General features: G+C 37.0%; 1 protein-coding gene across 1 annotated transcript in view; it reads left to right on the forward strand.

The window, feature by feature from the left end:
- THSD7B (thrombospondin type 1 domain containing 7B) overlaps nucleotides 1-26,720 on the forward strand; it is a 1,036,041-nt gene that overhangs the window by 558,730 nt on the left and 450,591 nt on the right. Inside the window, exons 11-12 of the mRNA XM_053597329.1 lie at nucleotides 15,437-15,566; nucleotides 18,891-18,994. Of these exons, the coding sequence (XP_053453304.1) occupies nucleotides 15,437-15,566; nucleotides 18,891-18,994 (234 nt within the window). The remainder of the gene's footprint in view (nucleotides 1-15,436; nucleotides 15,567-18,890; nucleotides 18,995-26,720) is intronic.

Consider the following 26,720-nt stretch of genomic DNA (forward strand, 5'->3'; position numbering starts at 1 on the left):
AACTTATCCACTGTTTCAAACATTTACCATTTCATTGTCTTGGGAGCATTCAAAATCCTAGCTATTTGAAACTATAATATGTCATTAATTATAGTGATTCCACAGTGGCATAGAACACTAGAACTAATTTTTTCCTACCAAACTGTCATTTTTTATACTTTATTAACAAATATTTCCCATTCTACCCTTCCCACTATCTTCCCCAGCCTCTAGTATCTTCTGTCCTGTTTATTTCCATGAGATCATCTGTTTTAGGCTTTCACATGTGAGTGAGAACATGTGGTACTTAACTGTATATGTGTGGCTTATTTCACTTAACACAGTGTTTTCACTTCCATGCATGCGATTGTGAATGACAAGATTTTATTCTTTTCTATGGCTGAATAGTATTCCATTGTGTATCTCTTTCTTTATTCTTCTTATCTTTTTATGGCGAATCTTATTTCTCTCTCTCTCTCATCATATTTCCCATTTCCATCTGTCTGTTGGTGAATACCTGGGTTAATTCTGTATCTTGCCTTTGTGAGTAGTGCTGTAGTAAACATGGGGATGTAGATGTCTCTTGATATACTGATTTCCTTTTCTTTGAATTAATGTCAAATAGTGGGATTTCTGGGTCCTACCATTGGATTTCTGGGTTGTTCACAGTGGCTATTCTAGTTACATTTCCCTAATAGTATATAAGAATTCCCTTTTTCTCCACATTCTCACTAGTATTTATGTTTTGTTTGTTTGTCATAACTGGGTGAGACGATACTTCATTGTGGTTTTGATTTGCATTACCCTAATGCTTAGTGATGTTGAGCATTTTTGGAAATATATTTGCCAGCCATTTGTATGTCTTCTTTTGAGAAACATCTGTTCAGAGTCTGTTTAGAACATTTGCCCATTTTTTAAATCAGATTGTTTATTTTTTTGTTGTTAAGATGTTTGAATTCTTTATGTCCCTATCAAACGAATAGTTAATCTTTCTTTTTTTCTTCTTTCATTAACTCACATTACAGTAGAGAAAATTTCCTGTATTAGGCAGTGTGTGCATGCTTCACATGCAATGTCTTGTGTAGTTCTCATGGTGATTATCAGATTTAGAAACTTTCCACTGGCTTGCTTTACAGCTTAGAAATATCAAGTTTAGCAAGGTTAAAGGAATTGCCTGAAGTCTACCAGGTATTAAGGTTGTAACTATACCCCAGGAAGTATTTTGCTTCAAAAGTGATTATAGAGGAGTTACTAACAGATGTTTAGTTTTGTTTTTGAATGGTGAATTGATGTAAAAGTGGGAAGAAAGGAAGAGAGCCCATGGATGAGAACCAAGAGTTATCAGATGATAAGCCTGGAAGAATAATATGCCCTGAAGCATAACATATCACTGAAGTCTAAGAAGTAGTGGGAATATTTGAGAAACAAGTGAGAACCTAGAGTTCATTTTTTAAAAATCTACTAGTCAGAATTTTGTAGGTTGTTGTTATAAAAACTGACATGCATTGCTGATGCAGAACCAGCCATCATCTACTTTGCTCTCATGATGCCTCTCAGCTCCACCCATGTATTAATCATCAGCCTTGCTTCTCCTCTCACCCAGTGCCTGTCTTCACCCATGTTCTGCCAAGCCCTTCGTTTTCTCTTACTCTTACATTTCAGATCAGTTACAAACTCAGGGAGTCAATTTTTTTTTTTAAATCATTGACTGACTGACCCTCAACATTCACGACAGTTCAGTTCAGCGTGCTGTTTTCCCGGCTTGCCTAGATGCAAATCACTGAAGAGGCTCTTCACACATTTCTTCTACATTTGCTATCATCTTTCTGTGAAAGACTAGAATAGACTGACCTTCACATACCCACAAAACTATAAATACCTCTGTGTTTGTACCTCACTTATATGTATTCTGTAAATGTGGTTTCTGATTTTTAAATTGCCATCTTCTCTAAATGTTACTTCTTCTGACTATAATTAATAACTTAAGCTTAATTATGCCTGATGACTTAGTGATGATAAAATATGCATAAATCAAAACTGAATTTAAACTAGTTGTTTATTAGTCATAATCATGCTTGAGCAATCATTTATGTTTGCAAACAGGTACTTTAATTTATTGTTATTTTTCATGGCCCTAATGAGGATACAGGCATCACTCACAAAACTCTATGAATATGATGTGGGTTTCTTTTTTTTTTTTTTTTGACATTGAAACCTCTGCAAAAGGATGCTATTGAAGATTTTTTATTTTTTTTCCTTTTATTAAGTCATATACACATAGACTATGAATACATTTATGCATTTATGGGGTACAATGTGTCGATTTTTTTATACAATTTGGAGTGCTTACATCAAACTAATTAAGATAGCTTTCTCCTCCTTTATTTAATTATTGTGTTAAGACATTTATGTTCTATACTTGATGGCTTTGACTTGTACCCTTGCAATATGCTCCATAGGTGTGGTCCTACCATTTACTCTCCCTCTATCAAATCTCGCTCCTCCCCTCTCTTCCCTCTCAATTTCTCTCTTTTATCCTGGGCTATAGTTGTGCTCTATCTTTCATAAGAAAGTGTGAATAATTACAAATTGGTTTCATAAAAATACTGAGTACATTGGATACTTTTTCTTCTATTCTTGAGATACTTTACTAAGAAGAATATGTTATCGCTCCATCTATGTAACCATGAAAGAGGTAAAGTTTCCATCTATTTTAATGTTCCATAGTATTCCATGGTATACATATACCACAATTTATTAATTCATTCATGGGTCAATGGACACTTAGACTTGGCAATTATAAATTGAGCTGCAATGAACAATCTGGTGCAAATATCTTTGTTGCAAAGTGAGTTTTGGTTTGTACCTAACAAAGAACATGAAAGATCTCTACAAAGAGAACTATGAAATTCTGAGAAAAGAAATAGCTGAAGATGTTAACAAATGGAAAAACATACCATGCTCATGGCTTGGAAAAATTAACATTGTTAAACGGTCCATACTACCCAAAGCAATCTACAGATTTAATGCAGTCCCTATTAACACACCTCTGTCATACTTTAAAAATCTGGAAAAACTAGTAATTCATTTTATATGGAAACAGAAAAAGCCTTGAATAGCCAAGACATTACTCAGAAATAAAAACAAATCAGGAGGAATCATGCTACCAGACTTCAGGCTATACTATAAATCTATAGTGATCAAAACAGCATGATACTGGCATGTGCTGGTGGCACAAAAATAGAGAGGTAGATGTATGGAACAGAATTGAGAACAAGAGATGAACCCAGATACTTTTTGTCATTTGATCTTTGACAAGCCTATCAAAAATACAAATGGGGGGAAAGATTCCCTATTTAACAAATGCTGCTGGGTGAATTGACTGTTGACTTGTAGAAGACTGAACTTGGACCCACACCTTTTACTTTTAACAAAAATTGACTTTCACTGGATGAAAGATTTAAATGTATGACATGAAACTAAAGATTCTTAGAGACAGTGCAGGGGAAACACTTGAAGAAAGTGACCTGGGAGAAAACTTTATGAGGAGGACCCCCAAGGCAATTGAAGCAATACCAAAACTACATTACTGGGATATGAACAAATTAAAAAGCTTCTGCACTGCCAAGAACATAGTAAGTAAAGCAAGTAGACAGCCCTCAGAATGGGAAAGGATATTTGCAGGTTATGTTTCTGACAAAGGTTTGGTAATCAGAATCCACAGAGAACTCAAACTTATTAATAAAAACAAGTGATCACATTTCATTGTGGGCAAGAGACTTGAACAGAAGCTTCTCTGAAGAAGACAGTTGCATGGTCTACAGGCACATGAAAAAATGCTCATCATGTTTAATCATTAGAGAAATGCAAATCAAAACCATTTTGAGATATCATCTAACTCCAGTAAGAGTAGCCCACATAACAAAATCCCAAAACTACAGATGTTGGCGTGGATGTAGAGAAAAGAGAACACTTCTCCACTGCTGGTGGGAATGCAAGCTAATATGTTCCTTTTGGAAAGAAGTTCGGAGAACACTCAGGGATCTAAAAGTAGGCCTGCCATTTGATCCTGCAATTCCTCTACTAGGTGTATAGCCAAAAAGCTATTGAACATTTGCTTAAAAGGGAAAAGGTATTCCTTTGGAATAACAGAGGAACAGTGATGGAGACTCCTTCCCCTTCCATGGGGGTCTTTTTTAATGGAAAGAACATGGACTTTGATGTCTGTCCAACACAATTTTTTTTTAATTAAGTCACTTGTACAGAGCTCATAAATACATTTATGTCATTATGGGATTCAGTGTGTTGATTATTTGTACAATCTGGAGTGCTTACATCCTACTAATCAACATAGCCTTCACCTCATTTACCCAATTATAGCATTAAGACATTTGTGTTCTACACCTGATAGATCCAACTTGTACTTGCAATATGCTCCATAGGTGTGGTCCTCCTACTAACCCTCCCTCTATCAACCACTCTACTCCCTTCCCCTCTCCCTCCCCTTCCCTCTTTCATCCTAGGCTATAGTTGTGTTTCATTTTTCATACGCAAGTGTGAGTGATTATAAATTAGTTTCACAGTAGTACTGAGTACATTGGATAATTTTTTTCCATTCCTGAAATACTCTACTAAGAAGAATGTTTTCCAGCTCCATTCATGTAAACATAAAAGAGGTAAAGTCTCCATTTTTTAATGCTGCATAGTGTTCCATGGTATACATATACCACAACTGATTAATCCATTCATGGGTTGATGGGCACTTGGGCTTCTTCCATGACTTGGCAATTATGAATTGAGCTGCAGTGAACAATCTGGTGCAAATATCTTTATTGCAAAATGATTTTTGGTCCTTTTGGTATGCACCTAGAAGAGGAATTGCAGGATCAAACTGCAGATCTACATTTATATCCCTGAGTGTTCTCCAAACTTCCTTCCAAAAGGAACGTACCAGCTTGCATTCCCACCAGCAGTGGAGAAGCATTCCCTTTTCTCTACATCCACACCAACATCTTTAGTTTTGGTATTTTGTTATGTGGGCTACTCTTACTGGAGTTAGATGGTATCTCATAGTGGTTTTGGTTTGCATTTCCCTGATGATTAAAGATGATGAGCATTTTTTCATGTGTCTGCAGACCATACACCTATCTTATTCAGAGAAGCTTCTGTTCATTTCTCTTGCCAGAATGAAATGGGATCATTTATTTTTTTCTTAGTAATAAGTTTGAGTTTTCTGTGGATTCTGGTTATTAGACCTTTGTCAGAAATATAACTTGCAAAAATCCTCTCCCATTCTGAGGGCTATTTGCTTTACTTAGTGTGTTCTTGGCAGTGCAGAAGCTTTTTAATTTTATTACATCCCAGTAATGTATTTTCGATGTTGCTTCAATTGCCTGGGATGTCCTCCTCATAAAGTATTCTCCCAGGCCAATTTTTTCAAGCATATCCTCTGCACTCTAAGAATTTTTATAGTTTCATGTCTTAAGTTTAAGTCCTTTAACCAGTGAGAGTCAATTTTTGTTAGAGGAGAAAGGTGTGGGTCCAGTTTCAGTCTTCTATAGGTTTCCAGCCAATTTGCCCAGCACCGTTTGTTAAATAGGGAATCTTTCCCCCAATTTATATTTTGGATAGGCTTATCAAAGATCAAATGATGCTAAGTGTCTGGGTTCACCTGTTGGTCTTCAATTCTGTTCCATTCATCTACCTCTCTATTTGTGCCAGTACCATGCTTTTTAGATCACTATCGAGTTATAGTATAGTTTGAATTCTGCAAGCATGATTCCTCCTAATTTGTTTTTATTTCTGAGCAATGTCTTGGCTATTCTAGGTTTTTTCTACTTCAATATAAAACAAAGTACTAATTTTTCCAGGTTCTTAAAGTATGACAAAGGTGCTTTAATCAGGATCGGATTAAATCTGTAGATTGCTTTAGGTAGTATAGACATTTTAACGATGTTGATTCTTCCCAGCCATGAGCATGGTATGATTTTCCATTTGCTAACATCTTCAGCTACTTCTTTTCTCAGAGTTTCATAGTTCTCTTTATAGAGCTCTTTCACATCCTTAGTTAGATACACTCCCAGATATTTCATCTTCTTTGGCACCATTGTAAAGAGAATAGAGTCCTTGATTGTTTTTTCCCCTTGAATATTGTTGGAATGTATAAAGGCTACAGATTTGTGAGTATTAATTTTGTATCCTGAGATATTGCTGTATTCCTTGATCACTTCTAGGAGTTTTGTAGTTGATTCCCTGGGGTTTTCCAGATATATAATCATATCTTCTGTGAAGAGTGACAGTTTGATCTCCTCTGCTCCTATTTGGATCCCCTTGATTGCCTTCTCTTGCCTGATTTTGGTGGCTAAGACTTCCATTACAATGTTAAAAAGCAATGGAGACTGAGAATCTTTGCCTGGTTCCTGATCTGAGTGGAAATGATTTCAATTTTACTCAATTTAATATGAAATTAATGGTGGGTTTGCTGTAGATGGCTTCTATCAGTTTAAGAAATGTTCCTTCTATACCCATTTTCTTAAGTGTTCTGATCAAGAAATGATGCTAGATATTATCGAAAGCATTTTCTGCACCAATTGAGAGAATCATATAGTCTTTGTTTTTTAATTTGTTTATGTGATGTATTATATTTATGGATTTACGTATATTGAACCATCCTTGGGACACTGGAATGAAACCCACCTGGTCGCGATGTATAATTTGTTTGATGTGTTGTTGGATTCTGCTTGCTAGAATCTTATTGAATATTTTTGCACCAATATTCATTAGAGATATTGGTCTATAATTTTCTTTTCTTGTTGGATCTTTTCCTGGTTTGGGTATCAGGGTGATATTAGCTTCATAGAATGTTTGGAAAAGGTTAAGTAATATAGGTACTAGTTTTGGAAAGGTTAAGTAATATAGGTACTAGTTCCTCTTTAAAGGTTTGGTAGAATTCTGATGTGAAGCCATCTGGTCCTGGGCTTTTCTTTTTGGGGAGCTTTCTTATAGTTGATGCTATTTCAGAACTTGTTATAGGCTTGTTCAACATTTCCACTTTTTTCTGGCTAAGTCTAGGAGGGTGGCATGTTTCCAAGTATTGATCTATTTCCTTCAAATTTTCATACTTCTGAGAATAGAGTTTTATGTAATATTCATTAAGGATTTCTCATTAAGGATTTCTTGAATTTCTGAGGAGTCTGATGTTATTTGGCCTTTATCATTTCTGATTGATGAAATTAGGGATTTTACTCTTCTACTTCTGGTTAGGTTCGCCAAAGGTTTATCTATTTTATTGACCTTTTCAGAAATCAACTCTTTGGTTGGTTGATCTGTTGTATGATTCTTTTGTTTTCAATTTCATTTAGTTCTGCTCTAATTTTAGTTATTTCTTTTCTTCTGCTGGGTTTAGGGTTGGAATGTTCTTCCTTTTCCAATTGCTTGAGATGTCCCATTAAGCTGTTGACTTCCTCTCTTTCCATTCTCTTGAGGAAGGCTAGCAGTTCTATAAATTTCTCTCTTAGGACTGCCTTTGCTGTATCCCAGAGGTTCTGATAGTTTATGTCTTCATTATTGTTTTGTTCTAAGAATTTGGTAATTTCCTTCTTCATCTCATCTATGACCCAGCTATCATTTCATCATGATGTTATTTAGTTTCCATGTATGTGTATGCAGATTCCTGTTGTTACTGAGTTCAACTTTTATTCCATTATGGTCCGAGAAAATACAAGGAATGATTTCTATTCTTTTAAATTTGCTGAGGTTAGACTTGTGGCCTAAGATGTGATCAATTTTAGAGGATGATCCATGGGCTGATGAGAAGAATATGTATTCAGTTTTGTTAGGATTAAATGTTCTGTAGATTTAGATCTAAATGTCTGTTAGATGCAAATGTTGAATGGTTAAGTTTAAGTTTAAAATTTCTTTGCTTAGCTTCTTTATGGAGGATCTATCCAACACCGCAAAAGGGTGTTAAAATCTCCAACAGTTATGGTGCTGGAGGAAATGAAGTTGCTCATGCATGTTAGAGTCTCACTTATAAATTGAGGCACATTCTTGATGGGTGCATAAATATTGATAATTGAAATCTCATCATGTTGATTGTTTCCCTTAATAAATATGAAGTGCCCATCCTTATCTTTCATTACTTTTGTTGGCTTAAAGCGTATTGTATCTGCAAATAAAATTGCAATACCTGCATTTTTCTGATTTCCATTTGCCTGAATTATAGATGACCATCACTTCACCCTGAGTATCTATGTTTATCTTTTAAGGTAAGGTGAGATTCTTGAATGCAGCACATGTCTGCCCTGAGTTTTTGTATTCAGTCAGCCAACCTGTGCCTCTTTAGAGGACAATTTAAGCCATTCACATTAATTGAAAGTATTCATAAGCCAGATAGTATTTTGGGTATCGAGTTTTTTGTAAGACTAATAGACATTTTTAATCCTTTCGCCACTGTGGAATTTGATCAAAAGTTTCTGAGTGAGTTTACTTTGGTGGTGGAGGATTGTGCTGTTCATTATGGAGGATAGGTCTGAGAATATCCTGGAGAGCTGGTTTAGTTATGGCAAATTTCTTCAACATGTTAATATCATTAAAATATTTAATTTCTCCATCATAGATGAAACTCAGTTTAGCTGGATACAGGATCCTAGGTTGAAAGTTATTTTGTTTAAGTAGATTAAAGTTTGATGACCAACCTCTTCTAGCTTGAAAGGTTTCAGCAGAGAGATCTGCAGTCATTTTGTTCTTCCCCTTGTAGGTTATGGATTTTGTTCTTCCCCTTGTAGGTTATGGATTTTTCATGTCTTGCTGCTTGCAGAATTTTCTCCTTCATATTAACTTTGGCCAAGCTAATTATAATGTGTCTATGAGAATTTTTATTTGGGTCGAGTCATGCTGATGTTCTGAAACTATCTGCTATCTGAATTTCAGAATATCTTGGCATGTCTGGAAAATTCTCTTTGATTATTTCATGAAGTAAAGCATCTGTATTCTTCGCAGCAAACTCACAATCTTCAGGTATTCCTATAAGGTGAATATTAGATCTCTTTGAATTATCCCAGAGCTCTCTGAGAGAATGATCCATTTTTGTTGGCCACTTTTTTCTTCTTTGAGTGTTTAGGAGTATTCAAAAGATTTGTCTTCAATGTCAGAGATCCTTTCTTCTGCCTGCTCCATTCTTTTACTGAGGGATGATTCTACTGTGTTTCTAATATCTTTGAGGGCTGCAAGTTCTTCCTTCAATGTGTCAAAATCTTTGGCGATTTTGTCTTTGAATCCTTGGAATTCTTGAGACATCTTTTGAATTGCTCCTTGAAATTCTAATTCCATCTTTACCTCCATTCTGTTGATCTTATTTGCTATCCAAATTCTGAACTCGATTTCTGATAATCTCAGCCCTTTCTTTATGAATAGGATCTTGTGCGGTGTCTGCGATATCATTCCTTGGGGTAATTGATCTACTGTGATTATTCATGTTGCCAGAGTTTTTCCCCTGTTTCTGCCTCATGATTGTTTTTCATCATTGGCTAGATGGACAGGTAAGGTGAAATTGAATTGGGAGTTCCTGGAGTTGTGGTTAATCAGCCCTTTTTCAAGGATCTGGGACTGATGACTGCAGCTTTTTCCCCTATAGCTTTGCAAAGAAGTCATACAGTGTTACAGTCTGAGGCTGAGGAAACCTGCTTGGTGTGGTGGGGTTAGGTGGCTCTGTATTGTATTCAGCTGGTTCTTGTCTGATCCTAATGGATCAGTGACCCTGGTGAAGTCTTAGTTATGGAGAAATACAAGCAACTAAGACACCCCACCTCCCATGGTAAGAGATTTTCCTGTAAGAGGAAAATCAACCCTTCCCGTTACCACCCAACCAGGTACTACCCGAGAAGGTCTTTGGGCGATTGGCCCAGGTTAGCAGTTCCAAACCAATTGACCCAGTTAGTACGAACTCTCAAGCAGGAGAGTTCAAAAGGTCTCCAGCAACTAGATGGCAGAGGTCTACTGGCTGCTCAAATTTGACTCACTTTGGTGCTCTGTGGAGTCAGAAAGGCCAGTCCAGTAGCAGAGTTCAACCAAGGGGCTGAGTCTCTTTCTCCATTTTGCTTCTTTTTCATGCCCAGTTACTGGTGACCCCATAGGGCTGAGGTCCTGCTCCCTCCAATAAGCAGATGTGCTGGGGCTTTGTACCTGTCAGAGTCAAAGGAAGGTAAATGCCCCTCAGCCTGGACACAACCATCTGCTACCAGCCAGCTGAGGGAGCTGAGGCCTGCCTGCCACTGGTGAGTGTTCCACTTGGACTCAGTCTAATCCTGAGAGTACCAAGTTAGCAAATGCTTTTCTCCCTCAGCTCCGGCACCTTTTCCCCTGCCACTGTGCAGTAAAAGTATCCCTATAGAGTGAGTTCTGATTCCCTCTGGCAGTCTTCAGATTTGGGGAGGTGTCTCTCCAAGATTAGACCCCGGCAGGATTGCTCTATTGCTGCTGGATCTTTGTGGGATGTGACCCTGCTCAGCTCCCAGGCAACTGCCACAGCCAGGGAGTTCTGGCTGTAGGAGCAACTCTGGAAAGTGAGGCACACAGATACAGCAGCAGGGCAGGGATGCTGCACACGGTTCTGGCAGTGCTTGGCACCCAGTGACTTTGGCAAGGAGAGTGCTTGGCTCACAATTCTGGCGCGGCAGAGCATGGCGTGCAGTCAGGGCTGGTGCGGGGGAGGGGGCGGGGTGGGAGCGGGGTGGGGGCAGGATGTGGACATGCAGCTCTAGCAGGCTCTGGCTGGGTGGTGGGTGGGGCACTTGGCCCGGTGAGGGAGGGGCGCTACTCATGAGCCTCCTTCCACAGTCTCTGCAGGGCTTAGGCTTCTGGTTTGTCAGGCAAGTGGGGAAGGGTGGACAGGGGTTAGGCTTCTGGTTTGTCAGGCAAGGGGGGAGGGATGGACTGAAAGTTCATAATGGCAGGGAAAACATTAGTTCAATTTTTCTGCCTGGCAAGCAAGTGCTCAGGGTCACAACAGGGTCCCTCTGGGGAAGTAGACCCCACTTCCTACAGCTCTCACCCATAGGGTGAGACAAGAGGTCCTCAGTTCACTGCTCGCCTGTAGAAAACCTACAGGAGCAAACAAAGAGAAAAAGAAAACAACAACAACAACAAAAACACAACTTTCTTAGGTAAGGGGACAGATACTTTTCCTTTGGGATGAATTTTGTACCTGAAGTTTGCTTTCTTGGAGTTGCAGCTTGCCTCAGCAGAGGTGACGTGCAGTTATCACTCTTCTCTCTTGGCTTGGCTCCTAGTCTTCAGCTTCATTGGGTACTTTCTGGAGATTATCCTTCCCTGTGGAAAGGAGCTTCTATTGGAGGCTGGCTCCAATCAGCCATCTTGCCCAATCCAACACAATTTTAATCTGAGGCAAGTGAGTTTTGGCAAATTATTTGCCTTTTCCAACCTCTACTTTCTTATTTGTGAAATGGAAATAATAATAAGAATAATGTCAATTTCATTAAGGTGATGTAAGTAAAATAAGGTAGCATATTTAAAAGGCATGGAGTGGATTTGATATAGATTGTGGTGGTAATTACTGGAAAGTTTTACTATGTTTCTCACACACATGTGACCCAAATGTCTTTTGCCTGCAAAACCATGTCCTCCCCTCTCTATATCTACTTTCCAGGCATCACTTTTTGTATATGTTTAATGGCAAAGAAAGTCTGAAATCACTTCCTGAGAAGTCCACTTGGTCTTTGGTCATCCTCTCTTGCCTGGCTTCAAACCATGGAATCAAGGACTTCTTCAGGCTTTCATTTCTTTTGTTGCTACTTACCTCTTTGATTTCTTGAATTCTTGTAATTCCTTAATAGAAAAATGCCACCCTCATGCTAGCTTCAGAGTTCAGTTAGAGTGACAAGACTGTGATGGCCCATCCCAATATCCCCATATGCATGCTGCTGGCCTTTGAGTTTCCGGCAACACCATTAAATCAAGTCTGTGGTGTGTAACAGGTTGTGCTGTAGGCTTGGCCATAATTTGAGGTACTTGCATTACAGAGAAAAAAAATCATTTAAGACTGAATGCTAAATCTCATGGTTGCAGTGTTCAAGGAAACATACACACATGCGTACATGTACACAGAAACCCTTGACAGGTATTTTACATATTTTAGCATTGTTCCTCTAGCACAAGATCCTTCCTTAACTCTAGCTCTCTCTTCAAAGACACACATACATATACATACAGACATGTATATACACACAGGATGTCCATAAAGTTCATGTGCAATGTCAATGTGCAATATATGTGTGTGTGTGTGTGTCTTCATTCCTGTATGGTACTAATCATCTTCCCCTCGATGCTAAATATTTGTTTTCAACACAGAATTCATCACTTTCAACCTCCGCTTACACATATGTAGGGTCTAAAAATAAATGCAACTATTTTTCTCAAACTTTGTACTATTTGACCTGGAACCACATTATAAAAGCATAATACCTCTGTGTGTGAGTAGGTATTGTGTGTACTATGTGTGCATGTGCAGGGTGTCAGGCTAGAAGCATCAGTTCATGCTTTAGGTCTATTTCTCCCCTTTGGGGTTTCTCTCTCCATGTGAGGTAAAAGTAGCCCTTTCATTTTTTCTATTGTCTTCAATCTCTATTTACCATCTCATAAGGTAATACTTGGATAACATACAAACCTGCACTCATATACACATTCTAAGGCTACAAAATAATTTTCACAATATAATTAAAATTAATTGGGAATGGGAGAATAACATTTTCTGAAGGCATAAATTATTATCTGTATCCAAACGAAGACAACTTTTCTATTATTATGCAGAATTGTTTAAATCACAGTTTTCCTTGTTTTTTAAGCTTCTGTTTCTAAGTCCCTCCCAGAGCTTTAATTACATTTAAAAAGGGACAATTTATAGCACTCCCTCTGTCAAATCACAGCATCTTTTCTTTGACTTTACTGGCATGTCCTGGCAGGAGACATGTGGCCCACTCAAATGGGGCAATTAAAGAAAATTTAATGAAGTGACTATGAAGGCGTGAGCAGTGCTAAGGTAAACTAACAAGGATGATGGTTCAGTTCCTGGGCAAGTGACAGTGGGGAGCTGGGAGGCTGGTGGAGAAAGGAAAAATTAGTGAAACTAAAAGAAAGTAGCTTTAGGCAGTGCCATTCCATCAGAACTGTGGATTTTGTTATTTATAGGGAGACAGCTAGAGGTGATCCAGCAAATGGAATTCATTGGATGCCCCTTTCCCTCATTGGCCAAACCCAAAGAGAAGCCAGTAAGCAAGGGGCCACCAAGGTAGTCCTTCCCTGAGGAGTTTACTGGGTACAAAGCAGGTTAAAGAAGGACAAAGAGGGGACTGGGGAGCAAATGAATAAGATTCTCTGTATCTCCTAGTTCAAGGCCTTGAGATATACAAAAGCATTGATCTCCCCTTCTCAAGATCTCATTAAAAACCGTAGGAAAGGAATTTTAAGAAACCAAAAGAGAGGACAATCTGTGAATGAGAGATCTTTATATAAGAAGAATATTAGGGCGGCGCCTGTGGCTCAAGGAGTAGGGTGCCATTCCCATATGCCGGAAGTGGCAGGTTCAAACCTAGACCCGGCCAAAAAAAAAAAAAAGAAGAATATTAATGGGTAATACTGAAGAGCAGAGAAACTTAATGACAAGTCAACTGGACCTGTGACCTAACTTAGCAGGAAGGTGGGTGACATAAAAGAGAAATTCCATCTACGCTGGTGGACTCTGCAGAGCTGTGGTGGCTCATCTAATGGAGAAGTAAGGAATAGGGCTGAAAAAAATATGGATTATTTAAAGATTAAATAACCAGTAGAAAGGTAAAAATAGCAACATAATTACAAAAAATTGAAAAATGGTGCAATGTGAATTGTCATTAATTATAGCAGAAAGTTAATAGGTAATATCTAAACTTCATAAATCAAGAAGTAATGACATAAACGTATTATATATATATATTTAGAGGTAACCACAGAAGAACTAAATATGGAAATAGTTAAAAGTGTTTCTTCTGAAGATGAGGACAGGGAGCAGGGGAATTTGGGTGGTGGGTCAGTTGCTTCTCACTAAGTCTTCTAATATTAATGATTTTTCAAAAAGTATGTGCAAATAAAAATTTAATAAATCTTCCTTTTACTCCTTTTATTTTGTTTCATTTAATTGACTGGCTTTCTATAATTCTAACTTCCTTGTATGATGAAGGGCATTTCTTATCCAAAACCTATCAATTAATTTTATTATCCCTGCACTTCTCTTTCTTTCCGTTCTTTGTAAACTTCACATTGCGTTCTCCCTCTCATTCTCCGTCTTTGTGTACAAACCCAGACCTATACTCACATAACTTTCCTTCTGAGTGTAGTTACACATCTTGCTCTGTAAATTCCTCTGTACTCTAATATCTCAGTGACTTTCCTCAGACTGTTTCCTTGATTTGAAATGGCTTTATCCTTTATATTTTTGTGCATTTTTTTCTATCTTAATGAGTTGCCTTTGGTTTACAAAGTCAAAAATGATCACTTTTTCTTCTATACTCCCCCAAACTGTAACATTATTTGATGATGCTTACTCTCCTGTAATGTCTTCTAACCAGTAATGTATATATCTGTCTTTCCTTCCTGATTAATTGTGAGTTCTGGAGGTGAGAGAATTAATTGTATCTCCACATCTAGTGCGAATAGTATATCCTTCACATAGTAGATGAGATAGTTGCTAAATACTCCAACAATAATTTATTTGTGTTCCTGTTGATTCAGAAGGCATGTAAAGATTGTGAAATGAGTGCCCCAACCCATTAAAGAGAGCATTAGCTTTTTGTTAATTGAGGTTGCATTTGATGTATCTACTTCTCAGCGAAACCACAAAGTAAACAATATTTTGTTCTTCCCCAATTTTAGTGTTTCTTCTCTAATACCAGATATGTATGTATTGGTTATGAGGTTATAAGGATTAAGATAGTTAAGAAAATAATGCTACATATCCATAGTTAAATAGGTTTCTAATGGATTAATTTTTATAGGTGTGTTTGCATTATAAAACGTAGGCTAGAGAGAGTTCTGCCTTACATGACAGAGTGAATTGCTCATAACACTCTAGGGCTTTCAGCTGTTGTTCAAGATCAGAGAGGGTTTCTGAAACCCCTCAGATTAGGCATTAAAACTCTCATGCTCTTGGCAATGTGATTTTAATTAACTTAAAACACTTTAGGACAATGAGAAACAATTATATTTATAATCATAGTTATTAAGTGTGGTGTGTCTGCCTCACAGAAGGCAGAGCACTATCTCTAGGTCCTGCTTGGTGTCCTCATTTCCCATGTTAACTTTCCATGTATCCTCTCTTTTTTCCTTCATGTTCTGCCATTTGCTCTGTATTAACATGAAGGGTTACTCTAACTTGCCTTCTTTCTTTCTTTTTTTTTTTTTTTTACTTCAGAAAATACCACAATAAAGCAGTCTCGATACAGGATTATTATCCAAGAAGCAGCCAATGGAGGCCAAGAATGCCCAGATACCTTATTCGAAGAGAGGGACTGTGAGGATGTCTCAGTGTGCCCAGTATACCGGTAATTAGTTACCTTTTACCATTGTTATTAGCCCTTGCTGTAAATCATAGCCTATTTTCTTTTATATTATATATGGTGATTTAGTGAAAAATAAGAAGAGGTAATGTTGTATATCTTTGAATATTTCAGTGTTTCGCCCTGCTTTACTCAATCATATTTGGAAGGAGTAAAGCAGATGATAGTCTAATTAACAAGTGGAAACAAACAAACATGTTTGACTGTAAATGAGCTTCTGGCCTTATGTCACTTACTCAGAATGAGAGCTTTACCCGGGGGAAGGGACACACACACACACACACTTGCCCGCGCGTTTGATAACTTAGCCTCTCATTCTACTGTTCTCCTTCGAAAACCTTTAATCAATAATTAAGAACAAGATTTTACTTCCTTAATAGTTGTTTTTTAATTAAAATATTTTTAGTTTTCAACTTTTATCAATACACATTTTTAGGAAACTTCTATAAAAGTTTTACTGATGGACAAAATATTTTAAAAATAAAATGAGTAAATTTTAATCTCTGTATGTATCCTGTGTATTCTCTTTTGACAAGTCAGTGATTATTATTTATGAAAACAATACCATAGATTTCTGTGTTTAGTCATAAACTTCCAATTATCTAACATTTGGCAGTTTTAAATTTGATCAAAATATTGCTTTAAAGTATATTTGGATTAAATTCAGTCACTGGTGGTTTTTACTGATTTGTAGAAGTAATTCATGGTCTTAAAATCATATAGTTTTATTAGCACACTTAAAAATGCCTTTAGCAAAAAGGCCCAGTGTTTATCCTGATTATTTGAGAAATTGTATCGTAAAGCTCTGAAATTCAGGGGCTAATTTATTCAGGATGATACAAGTTATTTCTTTTACAAAGTTTAAAGGTGTCATTGAGGAAGTACGAACTAGGGTGTATTTAAACATCATTTATAAAGTGTGACACACTTTATGGGGGCAAGACATGATTGCAAGAGGGACTTTACCTAACAATTGCAATCAGTGTAACCTGGCTTATTGTACCCTCAATGAATCCCCAATAATAAAAATAAATAAATAAATAAATAAATAAATAAATAAATAAATGAAATAAAAAAATAAACATCATTTATTCCCAGTGTTTCTATCCAATGACCAATTTGAGGACGATGTAACTAAACACTGGGATCGTGCCCAGACTGCCATGTTCCCCCATTAACCACAGAGTCAATGTGGAACACTATATTCATCCCTTTATGCCACGTTAAATGTTGAAACTTCTGAGCCCAGCAAAAAAGCCCTCAAGGAAAGTATCCAAATGAAAAAAAAGTAGCCAAATCAAATATTTTTAGATACTTTTATGAACCCAGGGCTAATTATCATCAGATGGAATCCTAGAAATGCTGAGTGGGACCCTCTGTTCTGTCGTCCACTCTCTTTACTCTCCTGTTGCTCTTCAATTTAGCCACTCATGTTTGGACTATTCCTCTGATGACCTCCTCCCACTCTCCCCAGAAATCAGTTCCACTGTGTAGGAGCTGGGTCCTTGTAGAATCTCTCCTGATGTGTACTTTAGAATTTACCCAAGCTATCAGCGTGATTCTCTACTTCTTATAAAATAGCTTTGAATTTTGAGCAATATAGTAATTTAGAATTTGCTTTCCCTTTAATTGATAAGTGAGAGAGGAAGTTTTTCTAAAAAAATAAGTTGGCATAGGCTGTTATCATCTTCTGATTCTTCTTTCTGACTCCATTAAGATGACACGTTCATATGTTTGCCAAATTAAAGCAAAAGGTAATTTTCTGTTTAATTTGTCTTGAGAATGCAAGCTTCTCTCAATATATTAAGTTAAGTAAGACAAAATGGGAGACTTTATCCCAGTGTAGAATGGGCTGTGAAGTATAGCCAAGAGCCCAGAGATTTAGGATTGGTAATTCACCTGTCCTAATTTATACAGTCTGGGGCATGCCATTTAACCTCTTGAGCCCGGGGGGTTTATCCTCCTAAAATTCAAAGTTTCACAAAGAACATCTGAAAATTCATTCTTTCCCATTCAGTCTATGAAGCAAGCACAGAAGAATGAACTCCTTGGTCTCATTTTGGTCAAGAAAAAAACCCATGTAAACTCAGTGTTAGAAACCTAAATGATATATTCTAGTTGAAAAGTTGGGCTAAAGCCCTTTACCATTTTAGTTTTTGTATTTTGGAAGTATGAAGAATGAACTATACATGTACAAAGTAAATTTATAACCATTTGAAATTATTAGGTGATTTTCTTTAAACAGGATAGATTTTCTGTTTTAGCTATTTCCTGACATTTTCCTCATCTCTTTAGTTATTCCCTTTATGAAGACCATTTGAATAAGATCAATGATGTTTTTCACTCAATGTTTCTGTTTTACTTTTTGAAGTAGTTCTCTCATCAGAAGTATTGACTCATATGAAAGAGTATAAAAATATGCCAAGTGAAAGAGCAGAATCTGTGTTTACACTTAGGGCTTCAGTTTTCTGGAATATTGTGAAGAGACAAGTTTAAAGATACAAGTCATAGTCCATGAGTCTATGAGTGATAAAAATATATACATTTTTTTACCTGAGAAAGGAAAAACAGTGGAAATCCAGAAGACTTCCTTAAAGATTGTTTCCTTTAAGGAATCGAAATCATGGAAGGTCCATCCTCTTCCCTAACATGAATTATCAGATAAGAGAGGTCCTATCGTCTCCCTTCTCCTTTTTTTTTTTTTTTTTTTTTTTGTAGAGACAGAGTCTCACTTTATGGCCCTCGGTAGAGTGCCGTGGCCTCACACAGCTCACAGCAACCTCCTCCCTTCTCCTTTTGCTCTATGACCTCTTGTGGTCTTTGAGTTACTTCAGAGTCCTGGTAAGCACCTTGTAAAAACTTGGAGGCAGAATATCAAGTGCAAAGTTTCACACCTCACACTTTTGAATGTTCAAACATTGATTATCTAATGCTTCAATGAGATATAAAAATTGTCTCACTTTTTTCTCGTTACTTAAACAACTTTAAACTCATAAAGAGCTATACCTTCCAGATTGACCGGAGCTTCTAATACTTTTGTTGCTACTCTTCTATATTAAGTAAGGTTTATGGGCAAAATGTCCAAATTCTAATGAACAGAATTACTACTTCAGCCATGAATTGGGGACAGAGTGGACCATTGTCACTCTGGTGCTTGCAAGGCTTGATTTTATTGGCATTGGTTTCGCATCCACTTTTATAGAATTATTGTGTTTATTTATTTTTCATTTTAAATTTATCTATTTTGAGTATTTTTTTTGCATGTTTATGGTGATGAAATTACTAGCCCACTGTTCTTTGTAATCACAGGTGGAAGCCACAGAAATGGAGCCCTTGTATCTTAGTGCCAGAGTCTGTCAGGCAGGGAATAATGGGCACCAGGGAAGCCTGTGGAAAGGGCTTACAAACAAGAGGTAAGGATATTTTTAACAGTTTTCTGTTAATATGTAATCCAAAATCATATTACATGTATGTGTTGCTTATTTTTGTATTGAATAAATTGTGGTATTATTGGATTGCATCATTTATTTCTATTTGCCTTTGACTTTAATTAGACCACCTGTTAACTAGAACCAAATAGTACGCGTAAGAACTAAAGCACTAGGAGCAAATATCTGTTCTCAGTTGTACCACATCCCAATGCAAATGATTTAAATGTATGCTGGATATTCCCAAGAAATGAAGGATATGTGAAGATTAGATCCAGAAATACATACTGCAATTTTTAGAGGCTAATTTTTGTTGATGAATGGAATAATATCTGAATGGATGAACTAATTTTAATGATCATGGCTTAATTGTAATGTACAGACTTAACTATATATCCTGTATATAAAATGTATAGAAAAGAATGATTAAAATTTCTAGAAGAAACGTGAATAAGGTCTAGATTTAGGTAGAAGTGCATTTTATCATCAATGTCTAGACAGTGTGGAAAATTTTTGAAAAGCCCTCCTTGGAGAATCATCAGCGCTCATTTTTCTATTTCATTCATAATCCAGGTGTAAAGGATACAAGGCTTGATAAGAACTGCTTTATTCTCAAACTCTGACCATTTTGTGGCTAAAGGGATATATGTAGGATGAATTATATTATACTGGCTTTATATTTAAGTTCCTTTACAGGGCATATTTAGAATTAAGTTCCTCTTCCTGTTGTATAGGTTATAATTTAGAAATGATGTCCCTGTCAAAACATGTATAGATGAATGTGATTGGCCAGGTTATTTGATGAAGACTGCTGGGAGGATCTACAGTAACATTGTGTGAATTATAACAAGGGACTCTTTCTTATGACATTTGCTTTCACACATCATGAAATTGTAGTAATATGATCTTGTTATTAGAAGATTTTTGTCTAATTTCTGTGAGAAAATTTCTATGAAATATCTAGATTACAATATTTACCATATAAATGAAACTCTTTAAAAACAACACCTTTGTGCAGTGAATAATTTAATTCTAAATGGGACCTGGACTTTGCTACTATATGATACTATAGCATCATAATGGTTAGGTTTTATTACAAAACCATTTAGTAAATTCTGCAGAAATTTTGCTCCTAAATTTGTAGGATCATCACATAAAATGTCAGATATTTCATCTGTCTTAGAAGGATTTTTTTTTTTTGAGTTTCAATTTAAATGGATTTTTAGTTAGAAACTTGATCAGCAAGTGACTTACTTGAGTTTTTGCTAAATGAGATATCAACACTGGAAAATTCTTGGTGTATGCTGGGTGGGCATTTTACACTTTAAAAGTAGTAGGATGGGTGTCCAATTTTAGGTGATAAAGGAAACTGTGCACATTGGATGAAGAGCAAACATAACTTTGACTCAATCTGTGCAAAAACAAAGTATGTAAACAAAACTTGTTTGTATACCCCCAACATGCTGAAATTTTAAGAAAAAGATAATAAGGGAAAGAGTTTTCTATACCCATCTTTCTACTAAAATTACTTTAAAACCAGCAAGGAATAATATGCAGTAACAATAAATTAATCTTCAATGAAATCAATCCTCTGTATAAAGTTACTCCAAAGAATAAAGAGCACTATAAACTTGCCTTCAAGTGAACTAACAACCATCTGTGACCTCAATAAAATATATGAATTTGAAAAGTAAATGGAGATATGTTAAAGTATTTTTCAGAATAGAATTTTGCCTAAATGTTGGTGGTAGGGGACTGGGGAGAAACAAAGTGATTTGTCCTGCACAACTCTGGAAAGCAACCAACTTCTGTGGAAGGACGTATGCATGGTTGTGTATGCGGGGGTGAGGGTGGGTGATAAGAAAAAGAGGCCTTGAAAGTCTAAATAAAGAGCAGTGAGCACCTTCCCCAAGTTCCTCTCCTTTCACTCTGTACACTTAAATTTCTACTATCCCTATTCCTGTAGAAACTTGGAGTTTTATTCTCCATGGGATACAGACCAGAGAGGTGGTGGACTGAACAACAGGCAAAAGAATGTGGGGATGAGGAGGGAGACTGAAATCAGGGTGATTAAAGAAAAGTCTTAGTAATTATGAGAAACTCAAGTTCTTTTGAACACCAAACTGTAAGAGTTGAAGAAAAATAAAGAGAATTTAGGAAGAGGAAAAAATTGTTAAAGAAATAATAGTATAACAATTCCCATTATGGTGGACTCTAAATCTCTGGCTTGAAAAGGGCCAAAGTGATTGAATGAGACCCTTATCAGGGATAATTACTGTGAGATTTTGGACATATGGTATAAAGTCATAAACCTAAAGCCTTCCAGAGTAAATAACTAGCATTGTCTCCCTAGAGAGTACTTCCATAAGATTGTAGAACTTTTCAACAACTGCTCCGGAAAGTAGAAAGAAATACAGCAAGTGACTTCCAGTATTGAATGAAAATAATTTTCAACCCAGAAGTTCATAAATTATCATTCCAGTATTAGGTTAAGATGAAAATGTTCGCAGAAAGCAAAATCTTCAAAAGTTTACCCTCAAAGCATCCTTTCTCCAGAAGCAACAGGAGAATGTGTTTCACTGAAGGTGCATAAATTGGAAGAATTGCATTCCATGAAGAAAGGGGAGGGAAGTTAATGACCACTGCTCTTCAGAGGCTTAAAGAACAGCTCATGTGGGTGAGAATGGGAGACCTATACAGTGCCAGGAGGGAAGTCTCAAGATAAACAGTTGAAAGAACAGAAGATTTGCTGAGTTGGACCTGAAAAACTTCAGTGAGAAGCATTTCACAGGTGTGGAAGCACTTACCTGGATTCAAAGAAAGATTCAGCAAATAAAATGAAGGAATTTCATGAAATATACAAAGTTATAGATGGCAGGTATAGGCACAGTGCATTTCTTCAGCTCACCTGTAAAGAATATGTTGTCATAAAGCAAAAAAAACCCTGCTGAATTATAGATTTAAGCAAAATATGTGATTATGTAGTATTGAGAGTGTGGTGGAGAGGCCTTGAAAGTGCTGTCCCTAAGAAGACAACACTAGAAAATGTTTGACATCAAAGAAATGTTTGATGTGATTACATGAACATATTTTAGAAACATGAACAAACCATCAGATGAAAACTGTAAAAGACTCGGAAATAATTAACTCAGTGTTAGGAGTTGGGTAATTATTTGCTTTATCAATATGCAAGTTTCAGTGCGATGCGTATCTATTGCTGCAATAAAAGTACATGTTTTAAAATGATGATTTATTTAATTTCTAAATGATTCTGTAAGTGAACACATTGCAGGGGGTTGAAAAAGCTTGGTCCAGGAGAGAAAGTTAGCCTAGGGGAGAAAGAGAAAAAGGAGGACTCACCTGTCTTGTTCTACGTGGAGAGGTTTCTCCTGTCTGCACTTCTTGCTAGTTTTCACAAGTAGCATCTTCTTTTTCTAGGTGTTTTTGTGGATTGAACTGTAGATCCCAAAAATATATGTGTACATTCTGATCCCCATAATCTATGTATGTGACTTTATTTGGAAGAAGGGTCTTCATAGATGTAATTAATTTTATAATTTTGAGGTGAAATTATCCTGGATTATTCCAGTGGGCCTTAAAGTCAAGGATAGGTGTTCTGATAAGACACAGAAGAAGACAGAGAACATTGAAGTGATGTAGCCAGAAGCCAAGGGACATCTGACTCCACCACACACTGAAGATGCAAAGGAGGAGTGTGGCCCTGCCGACATCTTGATTTCAACCTTTTCAGACTATCACACCAATGTATGATAGTTTATTATGGCAGCCCTGGGAAACTAATATGTTAATATTGTTATTATTGGTGGTGCCTGTGGCTCAAGGGGTAGGGCGCCAGTCCCATATGCCGGAGGTGGCAGGTTCAAACCCAGCCCCGGCCAAAAACCAAAAAAAAAAAATATATATATATTGTTATTATTATTATCATTGTTATTTCCAGAAAACAGGGTCTTGCTGAGTGGTCCAAGTTGGAGTACAATGACTATTCATAGGTGTGATCATGGCACAATATGTAGCCTGGAAATCCTGGGATCAAGTGATCCTCTTGCTTCAGTCTCTCAATTAGCTAGGACTACGGGAAGGCTATATAGTCAGTGTGCCAGGCTGTATTTTTTGACTTTGAGGTTCTTCTGCTACCTTTACAAGATGTCATCCATGGGAATTCTTTGAAGATTGTTAAGTGAGATTCCCTAGACAGGGTTTGTCTGGGCGGCACCTGTGGCTCAAGGTGTAGGGGGTTCAAACCCAGCCCTGCCCCCCCAAAAAAAAACTGCAAAAAAATAAAAGAAAGGGTTCATCTGTGTTTGTTTCATCCATCCCCAAGGAAGCCCATCAATCTGTAAAAACTTTAAATTTAATCTTCTCTGCTGGGCATGGTGGCTCGTGCCTATAATCCTAGCACTCTGGGAGGCTGAGGTAGGAGGTCCCAGGAGCTTAGGAGTTCAAGAGCAGCCTGAGCAAGAGCAAAACCTCCTATGTACTAATAATAGAGATACTGGACAGGCCTAATGGCACATGCCTATACTCTCAGCTACTTGGGAAACTGAAGCAGGAGGATCGCTTGAACTCAGAAGTTTGAGGTTTCTGTGAGTTAGGTTGATGCCATGGCACTCTAATCTGGACAACAGAGTAAGACTCTGTCTCAAGAAAAAAAAATATCTTCTTATCTTCTCTTCAAGGATTCTTGTATCACAGAGGGATCATGAACTCAGATCATGAAGTCTTGGGAAAGCCAGCTTAAAGTTATAAATTCTTATGAGAGATTCTTTCCTCTTGCCATCCAATGTTGTTTTAGAATTGTAAGCTGCCTTGCTGAGACCTTTGCTTGGCAAGTTTATTTCTATCTAGTCCATCCCTAAACACTGAGTGTTGCCTCTATTGCCATTATTTCTAATCTGAGACTTTTTAAAGGTTCTCCATAGCAGGACTTAGATGTTTTTTCTTCCTGTATATTATGAAGCCAATATAGTGGAAACTCAGATCTCTGATATTTGACAGAAACCTGCAGAATAAAAGTGTCTTTCTTGTTTAATTTGCAGGGTCTCATGCTTTCACTTTGATGTGGGATTGTTGGATTCTTTTCTTTTGGATTAACCCAACAATACATTTAGAAGATATATATTTCATTCATGTTTTTATCTTTTTCATTGAAAGGCTCTTTTAGGATTTCTAAGTCATAATCCTGCCAGAAACATTTGTCTTATTTCATTGTGTTTCTGGTTTGGAAATGATTAATTGGCTCACAGTTAAGAATTTATTTATATAATACTCTTTTAATTAAAAAAGAAGAAAATGAAAATAGTAAAAAAGCATATAGAATTATAGCTGAAGGTAAACATGTCTGTAACTGAGGCATTGAGACCAGGAACATGAGCCAGGCACTTGTGTGGGTTAAAGTTGTCCTTTACTACCAAGATTCAGAATCTCAGCAAGACAGGGAGATCATTCTCAAAGCCTGTCTTACTTTGAAAGAACTTTACAGAGTTCCTGTGACCTCCCCCAAAGTTATTACCATTAGCTACACATCATTCAGCCCTGTAATCTCTAGCTGAAGGACTCACTGTTACTTTCCCAGCCTATACATCTGGTGTTTTTTCTTCAGCTCAGGCCCATAATGGCCTTCAGGGTGTTAGAACCAGAGGAGAAATGAGTGGCATGACTGGCCGATAACTAGTTATATCATTAAGGAACTTTTACAGCTGGGGGTGGGCACAGGTGAGGCTGTTTCTCCTCTTACATCTATACAGTAGCTAAGGAGATAGGAATTTGGGGTTCCATCATCCTAATTGTCTCATACTTCAGGGAGACCCAGGTGTTATTTCTGCTCAGTCTCTTGTGTTCAATGTGATTTAGACTTTATGGCACAATAAGAGGAATAAAAGTAAATATTCTAATGCACTTCAAAAGAAACTGTCCTTGAAAGGGTAAAGCTTGTCTCTGGCATCTACACATAACTGTGCTCCAAAGACTGAAAAAGAAAAGGGTGTTTCTGAGCAAATATAAGCACTAGTAAAGGCTCATCAAGAAATTAGAATTATCAACTTCTTTCTAGGCAGGAAATTTGAGGGACAGGGTGGTTAAGTAGCACAACCAACCCCACACAAGTATTGAGTGGGGAAAAAAATGATTTGAACTGAATTTCCCACATTTCAAAAAGAAAGGATGTTCTTTTCATTACACATAATTGTCTCTAGGACTTAGGACTCTACCTTTTCTCTGGGCTTTCTCAGGGTGAACACTGACACCAGCTTGTAAGCAGCTGATTCCAAGTCTTAAAGTCAGTGGAAGAATTTTCTCCACTTTGCTTTCCAGAAAACCTTTCCCCTCCTTCTTCCACACCAAAAATAAAAATATTTTTATTTAACAATTTTAAAAGCTGTAAGTATCTCTGTTTGATCCTATTGCTCATTCATAGTTCAAACTGTAGTATCTGTCTTACTTTTGGAATCTACTGAAATAGATCTTTGTGATGTATGTAGATTAATATAAGGTCTGACAGTTAAGTTCACAAACTCATCCTAGAAAAAGTGCTACATACCTTGTTGCTGAACATCACTGCTGTCATCTATGAAGTACTCCCCTTGGGAAGCTATGCACCAGAGCCAGCACCTAGTCCACCCTTCAAAGCAATTTGAGAACTCTTTTTCTAGAATAGCCATCAGAACTATTATTGTATTACACTTGATGTCTTGAATGTCATCAAAATGTCTTACTTTCAATATTTTCTTTACATTTGGGTAAAGAAAAAAGTCATCGGGGCCATATCAGGTGAGTAGGGAGGGTGTTTCAATACAGTTATTTGTTTACTGACTAAACCTCCCTCACAGACAGTGCCATGTGAGCTGGTGCATTGTTGTGATGTGAGAACCATGAGTAGTTGACCAAAATGTTCAGTTAATATCTTCCTGTTTTTCTTTTTTTTTTCAAGATTTTTTTTTTTATTAAATCATAGCTGTGTACATCAATATGATCATGGGGTACCATACACTTGTTTCATAGAATATTTGACATATTTTCATCTCATTAGTTGACATAGCCCTCCTGGCATTTTCTTAGTTACTTTGCCAAGACATTTACATTCCACATTTGCCAAGGCTCACATGTACCCTTGTAAGATGAACCACAGGTGTGATCCTTTCAATCTCACTCCCTCTACCCACCTTCCCCCTCCCTCCCCACGCTTTCCCCCTTCTCCCTGTTCTTAGGTTGTAGCTTGGTTATAGCTTGGTTATAGCTTTCATGTGAAAGTCCTAGGTTAGTTTCATAGTAGGGGTGAATACATTGGATATTTTTGAATACTATGCAGCCTTGAAGAAAGATGGAGACTTTACCTCTTTCATGTTTACATGGATGGAGCTGGAACATATTCTTCTCTTCCTGTTTTTCTATTGGTGTTTACTTGGTTTGCTATGCTTCTTATAGTCAGCCAATGATTTTGATACACAATTTGATTATTTTTGCAATTTTTTTTTTTTCAGTGAGCTATTGGTATTTCTAGTATAGAACTGGGAGCAGCTGTAGCCTAGCTCAGGTGCCCCTTTCACAAATGTCTGTTTTATAAAGTAAAGATTTCACAACAGATTTCCTCTGATTTTTAAGAAGGGAGGGAAATCTATGGGCTAGGGTTTCTGATGTAAGCAAGAAGGAAATACATGTGTAAACACACTATTTTGAATAACTTTTGTAACATCAT

This window comes from Nycticebus coucang, chromosome 7 (assembly GCF_027406575.1).
Source record: "Nycticebus coucang isolate mNycCou1 chromosome 7, mNycCou1.pri, whole genome shotgun sequence".
Taxonomy (NCBI): domain Eukaryota; kingdom Metazoa; phylum Chordata; class Mammalia; order Primates; family Lorisidae; genus Nycticebus; species Nycticebus coucang.